The sequence below is a fragment of the Gavialis gangeticus genome, unplaced genomic scaffold (genome assembly GCF_001723915.1).
Source record: "Gavialis gangeticus isolate Ggan-Ray unplaced genomic scaffold, GavGan_comp1, whole genome shotgun sequence".
Lineage (NCBI taxonomy): Eukaryota > Metazoa > Chordata > Crocodylia > Gavialidae > Gavialis > Gavialis gangeticus.
In genome coordinates this window covers 776,641-788,700 of record NW_017728996.1, presented here as the reverse complement: position 1 = coordinate 788,700, position 12,060 = coordinate 776,641, and the positions used below count along the sequence as shown (strand labels likewise).

Sequence of the window (12,060 nt, the reverse complement as noted above, 5' to 3'; positions counted from 1 at the left end):
AGTCCCTGTTCCCCCGAGCACTACCAGGAGTGACCTGGAATAACGGTCACAAGCTGGCAGAGGGGAGATTCAGACTAGACATCAGGAGGCGCGACTTCACGGTCAGGGCGGCTAGGATCTGCAACCCACTTCCAAGAGAAGTGGTGCTGGCTCCTACCCTGAGGGGTTTTAAGAGGAGGTTAGATGAACACCTTGCTGGGGTCGTTTGACCCCAGTACTCTTTCCTGCCATGGCAGGGGGTTGGACTCAATGATCTGCTCTGGTCCCTTCCGACCCGACTAACTATGGGACTATGAAACTATAGGTCTGGAGCACAGCAGCTACTCGGGACATTAAACAGCCCAGGTGTGCAAGGAGAGCCTGGGCTGCCGTGGGGGTGCTGTTGCACTGTCTGCAGGCTCATTAGACCCTAAAAACTGCTGTATCCTGGGTCGGACCCTAGGTCCATGCCCAGTCTCCCATGTCACGTGGCGGCAGGGAGCGGAGGCTGGATGGGAGTGTGAGCAGGGCATGACCAGGGCTTTTCGCCCTGTTCCTCTGCTACTTGCAGGCTCCAGCATTGAAACTCGAGGCAGTTCTGACGCAGAAGCCGTGCCCCTCACTCCTGATGCCCTTTCCTCCTCCCACAGGGCCTGCCCCAGAGTTTCACTGAAAGAGGAAAACCCCACATGCCACGTTGTGGCCTCGGAGCCACACACGCAGCTCCCGTGGCAGGCAGCAGGGCTGGTGAGCCCAGCAGCAGAATTTGGCCTTCCCCAGTGATCAGGCCAGCCCCTCCTGCAAGGACCTGGTCCGGGCCAGGACGAGAGCAAAGCTTCAGAGGTTGGCACTTGTTGCCCCAACACGCCATGCACACGCATGAAGCACAGGCTCAGGTGTGACAGGCGGGGGAGATGCTGGCAGCTCCGGCGTGTGGTAGTGGACTCCAGACATGGTGTCGGGGGGAGTGGGACTAACTCCATTTCTGCCAGACTGACGCTGTCATGGGGCTGCCCGATTCCCCCCGGACAATCAATGGGCTTGTTTTTTCAGGGTGTGCTCGAGGGGTTGTGAAAGGTGCCCTGAGCCACTAATATTTGAGGGTCTCTTGCTTGGGGCAGGAAGAAACTAGCTGGTTTCATACCCATGTAGAAGGCAGGGGAGAGTTGCACCGTATAGACTAACCAAGGTAGGTATATATAATATCATAACATCTTTGTGGCCTGAAGTTCAAGGCAGTTTCTGTCCACAAAACCTTGTACTACTTCTCTCTCTTTATATATACACACACAAATATACACACACACACACATATATACATAGACATAGACATAGAGAGAGAGCTAGACACACACACACACACACACACACACACACACACACACACACACACACACACACACACACACACACACACACACACACACACACACACACACACACACACACTTTGATTAATTTATAAGGTGCAAGTCTGCCCTGCCTTGGACTTGACTCCAGACTACCATGACTAACGGTAATGACCTCTCTTCACACCAGTGTAACAGAAAAGGGGGATTTGGCTTTTTTTGGGTTGCAAGAAAGGCCAAGAGTGGACAGGGCTGCATTCACAGTGATGCCACTTGCACACCGAGGGCAGCAAGTCTTCCCCTCTATTCAGCACCGGCAAGGCCTCCCCTGGACTCCTGTGTCCAGTTTTGGGCCCTGCACTTCAAGGACGACGGGGACAGTGTGGAAAGAGTCCAGTGCCAAGGATTCAGGGCTGAGGAGCACGACTGCTGAGGAAAGGCTGCAAGAACCGGGGAGCTTAGTCTGGAGAAGAGGAGACTGAGGCGGGATTTGATCACAACCTTCAGGGTGACTATAAAGAGGCTGGAGACAGGCTTTTCTCTGTGGCCGCAGGGCACAGGACTGGGAGCACTGGCCTCAAGCTGCCCCAGGGGATATTTCGGCTGGAGACGAGGAGGAACGCCCTGACTTGAGGGTGGTCGAGCACAGGACCAGGGGCTGGGCTGGTTGAGTTGGGGGTGACCCTGCCTCAAGCAGAGGGTTGAGCTAGATGCAACCCCCGGCGGTCCCTCCAGCCCTCCAGCTCTATCACCCTGTCATCTCATTACAGGTAACATTGCTCATGGGGTGTTTCCTCCCCCCTGGCTGAAATCAGGGAGCAGTTCCCAACAGCCCTTGGACCAGGCAGATGTTCCTGCTGACAAGCTTTTACCTTATGATATTGGCTGCCGCTTTTCTCTCCTGGGTCAACAGCTCCGGATCATGAATAACTTCTTCCAGGAAGCTTATCACTTTAAATTTGAGTTCCTCATTAGTTTCAAAGTCCTGCTAAACAAATGCATGGTTAGCATGTACAGTTGTGGGTTTTTGCACCTGATAGCATGCAGTAAGCTGATCCACACCTTTTGCTTCCCTTTGCAAATGTTTTGGGGGGGGGGATGAATCCCTACGGGGAAGGGAGCAGAGGGGACGGGCCATGCGCTCCAGGGAGGGAAGCTGGTGGCCCGTCCTCTCTTGTGAATTCAACCCGGCATGCCTGGAAAGAGCTGCTGGGGATGCATCAGCACCAGGAGCCACACTAGCCTCATTTTGTGCACTGCATTGGCCTTCGCCGGGGTGGAGGAGTGCTCAGAGCAGGGTTATCTACACGCTGCACTACAGCTGCTGCTCCGTGCTTGGCCCCAAGCAGGACTAGCTCATGGGCAAATGAAGGGGAGTGAGATCTCCAAGCTGCTCGCAGCTCATCTCTGGCCTCAAGATGGTTTCAATGCCCTCTGATCACCCAGAAACCCCCCAGTGACACTTTATTTTGACCCATACAGGGTAGGAAAGCGATCAAGACTCGTAGCTCTGTCTGAGGCAGGATCAGCCCTATCCAAACCAGCCCAGACACATCCACTGTCTGGCCTCTTAGTATAGACACCGTTAGCCACGACAGCCCCAGGCATCACTCCACCGCTCCCCCAGGGAAAGCAGGGGGACTGCAGCCACCAACATCTGGCTGCTGCAAAGGTGGTGAATATACACTCAAGGGACCCCAGGAACAGGCCATGCCCTCCTACAGAGAAGGCAAACCCCCCCAGTCTGGACCAATCTGACCAGGAGGTAAAATCCCTTCCTGCCCCCAATGCACTGGTTTGATTTTGAGTGGAGAGGCAAGACCATCCAGTAAGGGTGGTGCAGGGTGGGTACCAGCAGGAGCATTGCATGGCCCAGTCCCCAGCTGGGCTGAAGCTCCCAATGCCTCCCAGGGAGGTTTAAAACCCCCCTGGTGCATGGAGCACAAAGGACGAAGGAGGCAACCAGCAAAGCCATCCCACAGCAGAGCACGTGCACCACTGCTCCCAGATCCTCCCCAAGCGGCGCACCTGCGAGTGTTTGGAGACCCAGTGCCGCAGCACATTGAGGACCCTGTTGGTTGCCGCTCTCCTGATGACAAACTCCTTGTCGCCGTTCCTCTGGTCAGGGGGGAAACCTGGAAGACGGGACATAACTGAGCACGCGCACAGGGGACCAAGGAAGTGCCTCCCCACCCGAGCAGGGCTCCCAGGGGATGTGAGCGAGCTCCTGCAGCCTCTTATGGGCAAATTGCTTTGGATGGCATGGCGAGGAGCCGCAGGCAGGCGTGCACCTGGCTCCACAATGCAAAGGGATGTGTGGAAGCTTGCACACACACGTGACGGGTGTAAGCCAAGGGATCGATTACCCTGCGTAGGCCTGCACTACCCAAATGACCATTGGAGCATGCCTGCACCCCGGCACCCCGTTACCTGCAGTGGCTAACGACATCCTCCGGTACTTCTCCTTGGTGGGGGTGCCTTCGTTGGCCCCCGCCGTGGCGATGGCGAAGGCGGAGGCAGCTGACAGGGCACTGCGATTGTTGTCCAGCTCACGGCAGGACGTCATGACGACTCCGTTGTTATAGGAAAACAAGGAGAAATCTAGGAGGGACAGCAGCATTGATTGAGGAGACACTCCCTCCCGCAGCAGCTCATTAAATCATTGGGGATAATTCCCCACGAGACCCTGCAGCGCGGTTACAAGGCAGAAGGGCTGAATGATTTGCTAGAGATTTTCTACTCTTTGCTACCAGCTCTCCCGACCCTCTGCATGGGTCCCCGTAGAGGTGCAAGGCCTGCGCCATCCCGGGGGCACCTTGCATGGGGCAGAGGCTCCAGGCAGACGGGGACGATGCTGGGGCACTTGCTACGAGGACTCGCCGGGGCTTCGCGCACTGGACTGTGGCTTTCAAAGCAGGCTACATCTCAGACAGCGCAAGCTGGAGGGCTCCAGCCGGCTGCAGTCGGGCGGGGGGAAATGCCCTGGGCTTGCAGAAATGGGGATAGAGGCCCTGGTGTGCTTCCACATCACCACATATTTCCACAAGCCAGCCCAGCAGAGCCCAGAGGAGGGTCCGGCCCCAAGAGAAGGCGCTGTGCAAACTGCTGGGGGCCGGGCTGGCGGCTCGTTACCTGACGAGTTTTTGCACTTGACGGATTTGGGAGTTGTGGGAGACTTGGTCGGCGAGGTCTCGGCCTCGGCCTCATCGCTGTGGTTCTGGTCCGTGTCGGACTCTTCCCTCACCGACACCTCGGAGCCTGTGGGGAACAAGGGGCTGGTTGAAACCCCATGCAGCGGGAATGCATGGGCTGCAGCAAGGCACGCTTTTGGGAGCATTTCAGCTTGCCCGGCGCTCTCTGGGAGCCAAATGCCAGGGATTTCGGGACGGGACACAGCAGAATCAGATGCACCATGGCTGTAAAGCACAGGAGTGGCTTGCAGCTTTCCACCCGCATGCAAGGCGAGTGGGTCACAAAGGGGACGTGGCTGGCATCTGAGCCTGGGGCCCCACAAGCACTGAAGCTTTGAGGCCCCAGGCCCCGTGCAAGGATTCAAGCCGTGTTGCCAGGGCTGGAAGATCCTGCAATAGCCAGGTCCAGTTCGCCGCAGCCAACAGCCCAGCTGCCCAGCGGGGACTGGGGTGGAAAGCCCGACTGGGCGAGTGACACAGTGAGGACGAGTCACGTGCCAGAAGCATCAGGCCTAATGAGTCATCGGGCACACGGGTCCTCACACAGGATGTGCCTCGCTACGCCCTGCGCCCGGTTTCCAAGCTGCCGCCTCGGCCTTTGTACTTGGCCTCTCCGTTGGCGCGTGTCCCATCGTCAGCCGGTACGATGCACTCCAGCCACAGCATGCTTTGCATAGGCAAATTATCTCATTTGCACAGATACAGGCAAATGGGCAGCATGGAGGCCAAACACTGGGAACGCTGGCTCTTGTAGGATGTGCTGACACTGGTTTTGTTCATGTCAAAGCTGAGAGAGACCGGGGGGCGCCCAGCCAGGGCCAGGATGTGCACAGCCAGCGCACAAGCACTGAGCACGAGATGGGAACGTGCATCTGCCTGCAGCGGGCCGAGGTCTGGCTCCCTGCGCTGTTACGCACTGATTCTGTATGGCAGCGGTAAAGCTCCCGCTGGCACCAGCGGGTCAGACCCAGCCACACCTGCACCCGCAGCCGCACGACTGAGCAGGGCGAAGGGGTGTCTGTGTGCACCAGGCGGCAGGTCTGGGTTGGGAGCAACAGCGGCAGGATGGGCTCCTTCCCCACACCCGCAGCACTTCTCCTCCCCAGGGTGGGATCCATCTAGCCCCCTGCTTGAGGCTTTCCCCAGCCCCCGAAAAAAGCCCATCTCCCTCCTCTCTGTAATCAGCCATCAAGGATTTGACAGCTGTTATTGCATCCCCCCAGCACCTCCAGACAAAACACCCCCAGCTCTTCCAGCCTTGTCTTGCCTCCAAGGCCCCCGATCACTTTGGTTGCCCTGCACAAGACTCTTCCCAATCTGCCCCCGTCCTGTTTGCGGCACGGGGCCAGAACTGGACACAGGAGTCTAAGGGAGGCCTCGCCAGAGCCGACTACAGTGAAGAATCACTGCTGTGGACGTGCAAGCAGCACGGCTGCGATTCACCCTGGGAGGCTGTCGGCTTGTTCTGCAAGAGCATGCGCCTGGGTCTGCTGCAACCCGCAGCGCCCTGCCCTGCAGTCCTGGGAACCGCTGCGCGTCTGCATAGCTCTAACGCCCCGGCCGTTCGGTATAAACCTCACAATCCTCCCACGCCTGATGCCTGCAAACGTCGCCTGTGTTTTTATCACTGTGACTTACTTTGCTTGTTCAGCGGCGAGTCCTCCTGCTTCTCCGCGGCCGCCTCCCCTTCATCGGGGATCTTGTTGGGGTAGTTGCTGGACACGTAGAGCTTGTTGATGTCCAGGGTGGTCTTGCTGAAGGTGGACATGGAGGAGTACATGCTGGCGTAGCCGTTGGAGGAGCAGCTCAGCGCCGCCAGGTCCAGCGCCTTGCCCCCGGTGATGATGGGGATGTTGAGGGACAGCTTCCTCCTCCGGCTGGGTGATGAGGACTTGGTGATGGACAGCGGAGGTGGCGAGGAGAACTTCCGGTTGGCCCGGGGCGATTTTGGGGGCTCGCCATAGAGGAGCTTGTTGTTCTGGCTGCTGGCAAACAGCAACTCCAAGGACCTGGCGCACAAACGAGAGCAGGTTTCCGTGGCCGAGCGGACCACGGGCAGGGGCAGGGGCTTCCCCGGTGGGCACGGAGCTGCCTGCCTGTCCAGGCTGTGGGAGGAGGCAGGACTGGCGGGTCTGCAGCCCAGAGAGGGGGTCAGCAGAGCACAGCAACAGCTGCAAGCTCCTTGGCCACGAGACACAGGCGGTGGGAAACCCGGCCAGGTCGCTGAGCCCACCTCCCACCAGGGCCCTTCCTCCTGCTCGGGATGTGTCACCCGCCCCCTGTGCAGCCTCGTCCCCCGTGCCTGGGGTGGCCAGCCCTGCCTGGGGGTCAGCTCTGCCGCCAAAGGCCTCTCTCCATCAGGAAGCCCTTATGGTGCGGCCTGAATGCTCCCTTCCTGATCGCAGCTTCCTGGTCCCAGTAACACCAGGACACGGCCTGCACGGAGCCCCACAGACTCTCCAGAAGGGAGAGAAAGCTCAGTATTATTATGCCCTTTTCACAGCTATGCAAAGTCAGTAATATTATACCCACTTCACAGCTATAGAAAGTCAGTATTATGATGCCCATTTCACAGGTATGGAACGTCAATATTGTGATACCCATTTCGCAGGTATGGAAAGTCAATACTACTATGCCCATTTCACGGCAATGGAAAGTCAGTATTGTGATGCCTTCCCAAGGCCACCGCCAATCCTGTCTCCCAGCAAAAACACCCCAGCAGGCCCTGGACGCTGGCTGCCTGGCCTGGGGCAAAGCAGCAACCCCGAGGTCAGCAGGCAGACGGGAAGGCATGGCCCTACCTGGCAGGGATGGCACTGATGGGCTTCTTGTAGATCGTGATGAGCTTGTCCAGGACGACCAGGGCGGTGGTGAAGACGCGGTAGGAGTGCAGGAAGGTGTTGAGGAAGTCGATGCTCAGGAACCGCAGGTCCGTGAGCCGCTCCAGGAGCCGCTCCACGCTGGCGTAGCGGATCTGCAGGACCTTGCAAGAGTTCATCGTTTTGCTGAACCGGATGTCCACGTCGTCGCAGTACAAGCTGGTGTCAGACCTGCGAGGGAAACACGCGGTCTGTGGGCCGGCCGCTATGTGCTGTCTGGGCCGGGGGATCTCACCTGATCGGGCTCGAGGCCCCTCAGAAAACACCAGCTCATTTTTGGAAAATAACAGGGTAGCTTTTCCACTGCAAAGAACCCGGAAAGCCCGCAGCAGGGCCGAAGGGTTTTGACACCCGGGGTTCCTATCTGAAATGGCTGGATTTACTGTGTGAGTCATGTTTGCACACCTAACAGCGTGTGACACCCCACAGCACCCTGGAAAGGATCGAGGCACCCCGGGGGCTGTGGGTCCCCGGTCAAGAAGTGCCGAGCTGGGCAGATGGAAGTCACTGGCACAGGGAGCAGAGGCAGGTTGTCTAGGCCAGTCACCTCCAGGCTTTGGCTCTCATACTTAAAGCAGGGAGCAAGAGCCATCCCTGAGGATGGGGACTGGAGCAGTGCCCCGGAGGGGATGGGAATGTGTACATGCAGGGACAGACGGACGGCGGGTGCAGAGAGCTCTTGGAGATTGGGAAGCCAGCGCTGCAACCGGGACCCCAGAGAGGGGATGCAAGGCCACAGGCAGGTAACAGGGAAGCAGGAATTTCTCCTGGGGGTCCAAGGGCATGCACCTGCCCTGGGGAAGGCAGCACAGCCCTCCTGGCCCAGGCCCGTGGCCATGGGGAGAGCAGAGCCGGTGCCCTGCTGGGTCTCAGCTTGCAGCCACGTGGATGGGGTGGCTGCAGGGAGGCAGGGGGCCAAGGCTCAGGAGAAAAAGACTCATGCTTAGAGGAAAGGGGCATCAGAAGCTATTGAGCATGGGACTGAGGGGCACAGCTCCCTCAACCTTGAATGCTGGAGGCTGCAAATGGGAGAGGAACAGGGGAAAACCCTGGTCATGCCCTGTTTGCTCTCCCTTCCAGCCTCCGCTCTTTGCCACCGTGCAATGCAGAAGCCTGGACAAGGTGGACCAAGGCTTGACCCAGGACGTGGCAGGTCCTATGTTCTTATGAGAGTGAAATGGGGCTCACATGCATGCCCCTCTCAGACACAATGGGGCTGCCAGGCACTGCGCCGCAGGCTGGGGAGAAGGCAGTGCATGTGTCCTGCGAGGTCTGGGCCTCCCAAACCTCCTCCATCCTGCCACCCTCCCTAGTGGAGGTGCACATTAGCCATCATGCCACGCATCGCGGATGCTGGCCGACCTGCCTTCACGACCCCAGCGTGGTCCCCACTGCCAGAACAGCTCCGGGCCCCCACTCCATCCAGGGGCTCAAAACAAGCGGCAGCTCCTCCAATGCAGGGAGCAGCCGCTCCAGCCCCAAAGCAACGTGGCCGGTCTCTGGGGTGTCTTTGCAGACTTGCCCAACGGCCACTGATGCGGGAGGTTTGTGGTGAGCCATGATTACCAGCAGATTAGGCTAAATGGGTTTAATGTCGTCTGCAGATTATGCAGGCTGAGCTCCTGCTGGCTCCGGGCAGACACGGCGCTCAGCCAGGGAAAGAGCATCCATGTGCTGGCGTCGCGGGGAGGTCTGCCGGTGAAGGAACGGAGCCAGACGCAGGCAGCCCGTGCCCGCGCCCGCACAGACCCTCTCCCCGAGAGGAAGGAGCTTACTTGATCATCTGGGGGACGGTGACCTTGGAGTTCTCCTCGAACGCGTTCATCATGAGGCCGTTGCACCGGATGTTATCCACGCACTGAAAAACACGCACAGAACGGGACAGAAGGGTCTCGCTGAGGTTATGTGCCAGGGGCCGCCTGAGATGAGACACAGTTGCTGCAAACTCGGTTACAGGGTGCCCACGAGTGCCCCCTCAGCCGGTATCTAGTGCAGATGCTACGGGAGCTGCATGGACGGGCAGCTCTCCTGATGCAGGATTTGGCACATTGAGCCTGGAGCTGTTATTGGGGATGCAGACAAACCCTGAGCATTTCAGGGGTGGGGTTCAGAAGGGCTCCCTCCCAGCTCAGCTCTTCTCTCAGGGTGACTCTCATCCCAGATGGCCCCTTTAGACACTATATGCAGCATAGCACACGTCGGCATCTCCCACCCATTGCAATAGCCAAGCCCCTCTCGCCACGTGGCCACACCACAAATCTAAATCTGGAAGCTACAACAAAAAGGGCTAATGTTAAAAGATGCCCTCAGCGAAGCCCACGGGGCTCTGCCTGGCCAAAAGGTGGCTGAGAACTGATGCACAAGCAGCTTCCATTTAAGTCACTTTCCTGCCCCCCCATCCAGAAACACATCATGCCTTGCCTGTCACCGCGGGGGACAAACCCCGGCCCCCCAGGCTGGCAGAGCCATTTCCACGATGCACGAGTGCACCATGAGTGCGAGCTGCAGTCACGGGTGCAAGCGGACAAAGAGATCCTGCGAGGTGCACGTGAGCTTGGGCACCCAACATCAAGCGTCTGAATCTGGACCCAAGCAAAGGGCATTGGACGCTGAACCTCGGGGTGACCCCAAACCCATGGGGCCAGGTGCACGGCTCCTTGCCGGGTCTCACCTGGCTGATGTCGCTGGTCCAGGCAGCCTTCTCCTGCCTGGAGGAGGCCACGAGGATGACAGTGAAAGACGGCGAGTCCTTGGGCTCCACCACGATTTTGAAGTCCAGGTGGTCAATGTCTTGCCCCGATGCTTTCGCTTTGGCGTGGACAAGAAAACACAGAGTGCTCACTGACATGACCTGGCCCTGCACTTTGGCTAGCTCTGCTCCCTTCCCAGCCCTGAAAGAGGACATCTCCGGCCCCAAAGCTCGTCGGGCATCTGGTCAAGAGGTGCCACCGGTCCCAAGGAAACTTGGGGTTGTGCACATCTCGCAGACGGTCACGGCTACGACATGGGCAGCAGAGTGAGCCTGGAGGATTTTACGCTGCAGGGCAATCGGCAGGACTAGGAGAAACCCCATTTGCATTTTGTGTCTGGTTTGGCAGCGAGGGCACAAAGGGTTGCGTGCCGGGATGCCCGCTCGGGCCCCACGTGCCTGACTCGGTGCTAAGGGTGCTCTCCCATGCGGTGTACAACGCTGCACTGGCAGGAGCTATTCTGCCCGCCTGTGGGCTGAGGTTTCCCACCTACCCCCGGGCAGCTGCCCTGCATTTCCAGACCGCGCGGCTATTTACCAGCTGGGCAAAGCTGGGCTCTATGTGCAGTCGGGCTGAACCCAGAGTCTCTCTGGGGGAGAAATGGGGCTGGCTGGTGTGAGCTTTCAGGACATGATGGAGAAGGACAGGGAAGGCACGATTCGGCACCAGAACCGTTGTTTCCAGAGGGCAATTTTTAACGGGGATGAAAGAGAGCAGCCTTCACAATGCGACTGCCATGAGAGCAGCCTCATTGCAGCACATGCAACGGCTGCCCAGGGAAGGTGGCATTTGCCCAGCTGCTTTGGTCCCGCTGAATAACGTCCCCGATGATCCCCGCAGGCAGAGCACGGCGTGCAAAAGGCCACGCACAGCTTGAATCCACTCCGCCAGCTCTTCTGCCCTTCATAGTCCAGGCCCCAGGGATTCACTGCAGAGCGCTCCTGCAAAGCTCTCAGGACCTGCCCTGAGTCGGCAAAAGCTACCGGGGTCGGACCCCCAAGAGAGAGGTGGGAACTGAGAGCCAGGGAGCAGGTCTGTAACCCTTCCCCTCTATGCCCAGCCTTGCTCTGGCTTTGGGCAGTGAGAACCGGCCATCAGAGACACCAGCCAGGCACCAGGCCCACGTCCAATCTCCTTCTCCTGCAGGCACTCACGGCTCACTGCACGGGGGCACAGGTCCTGAGGGGGCTTCTCCACATCCTCCATGCTGAGACGTTAGTGCGAGCCCAGCCCACGTAAAATGCACCGCTTCCACTGCAAACACCCAAACGGCTTCACTATCTGCAGCCCAACAGGCCACCTCCACTGGCTTCCCATCAGGAGAGTGGAGAGCAAAGTCCCACCACAGACAGCAGGCCCGAGGGGGTGGCACTGCCAAAAGGAATGGCTGGTATCAGCGGTTTCCAAGGGAATGGGGCAGGAGAGGGACAGGAGTGGATCTGGGGGGGTACATGGTGCAGTCACTCCCCTCTTGGCTTCCTGCTCCATCCAAACTCCAAAACCAACTGCCTGGGAGAGGCTGTGGCATTTCTATTCAGGCAGTGCAAAGAGAGTCCATTGACTTCATGGCTCATTATCAGCTCCCTGATTCCTGCTAATCTTTCTTTACTCCACAGGAGTTAACGACCCTCTCACCTTTTTCATAGTTTCATAGTTTCTAGGGTCGGAAGGGACCTGAGCAGATCATCTAGTCCAACCCCCTGCCATGGCAGGAAGAACACTGGGGTCAAATGACCCCAATAAGGTGGTCATCCAACCTCCTCTTAAAAACCCCCAGGGTGGGAGCCTGCACCACCTCACATGGAAGCTGGTTCCAGACCCTAGCCGCCCTGACCGTGAAGTAGCGCCTCCTGATGTCCAACTTAAACCTTCCCTCCGCCAGCTTGTGACCATTGTTCCTGGTCACTCCTTG

At 58.5% G+C, this 12,060-nt stretch overlaps 1 protein-coding gene across 1 annotated transcript in view; it reads right to left on the bottom strand.

Annotated features, from left to right (window-relative positions):
• The window catches only part of RASGRF1 (Ras protein specific guanine nucleotide releasing factor 1), a 46,068-nt gene that overhangs the window by 17,302 nt on the left and 16,706 nt on the right, over positions 1 to 12,060 (bottom strand). Inside the window, exons 10-17 of the mRNA XM_019503798.1 lie at positions 10,070 to 10,206; positions 9,174 to 9,256; positions 7,321 to 7,569; positions 6,158 to 6,528; positions 4,461 to 4,586; positions 3,759 to 3,929; positions 3,357 to 3,463; positions 2,201 to 2,313 (exon numbers count right to left, since the gene is read on the bottom strand). Of these exons, the coding sequence (XP_019359343.1) occupies positions 2,201 to 2,313; positions 3,357 to 3,463; positions 3,759 to 3,929; positions 4,461 to 4,586; positions 6,158 to 6,528; positions 7,321 to 7,569; positions 9,174 to 9,256; positions 10,070 to 10,206 (1,357 nt within the window). The remainder of the gene's footprint in view (positions 1 to 2,200; positions 2,314 to 3,356; positions 3,464 to 3,758; positions 3,930 to 4,460; positions 4,587 to 6,157; positions 6,529 to 7,320; positions 7,570 to 9,173; positions 9,257 to 10,069; positions 10,207 to 12,060) is intronic.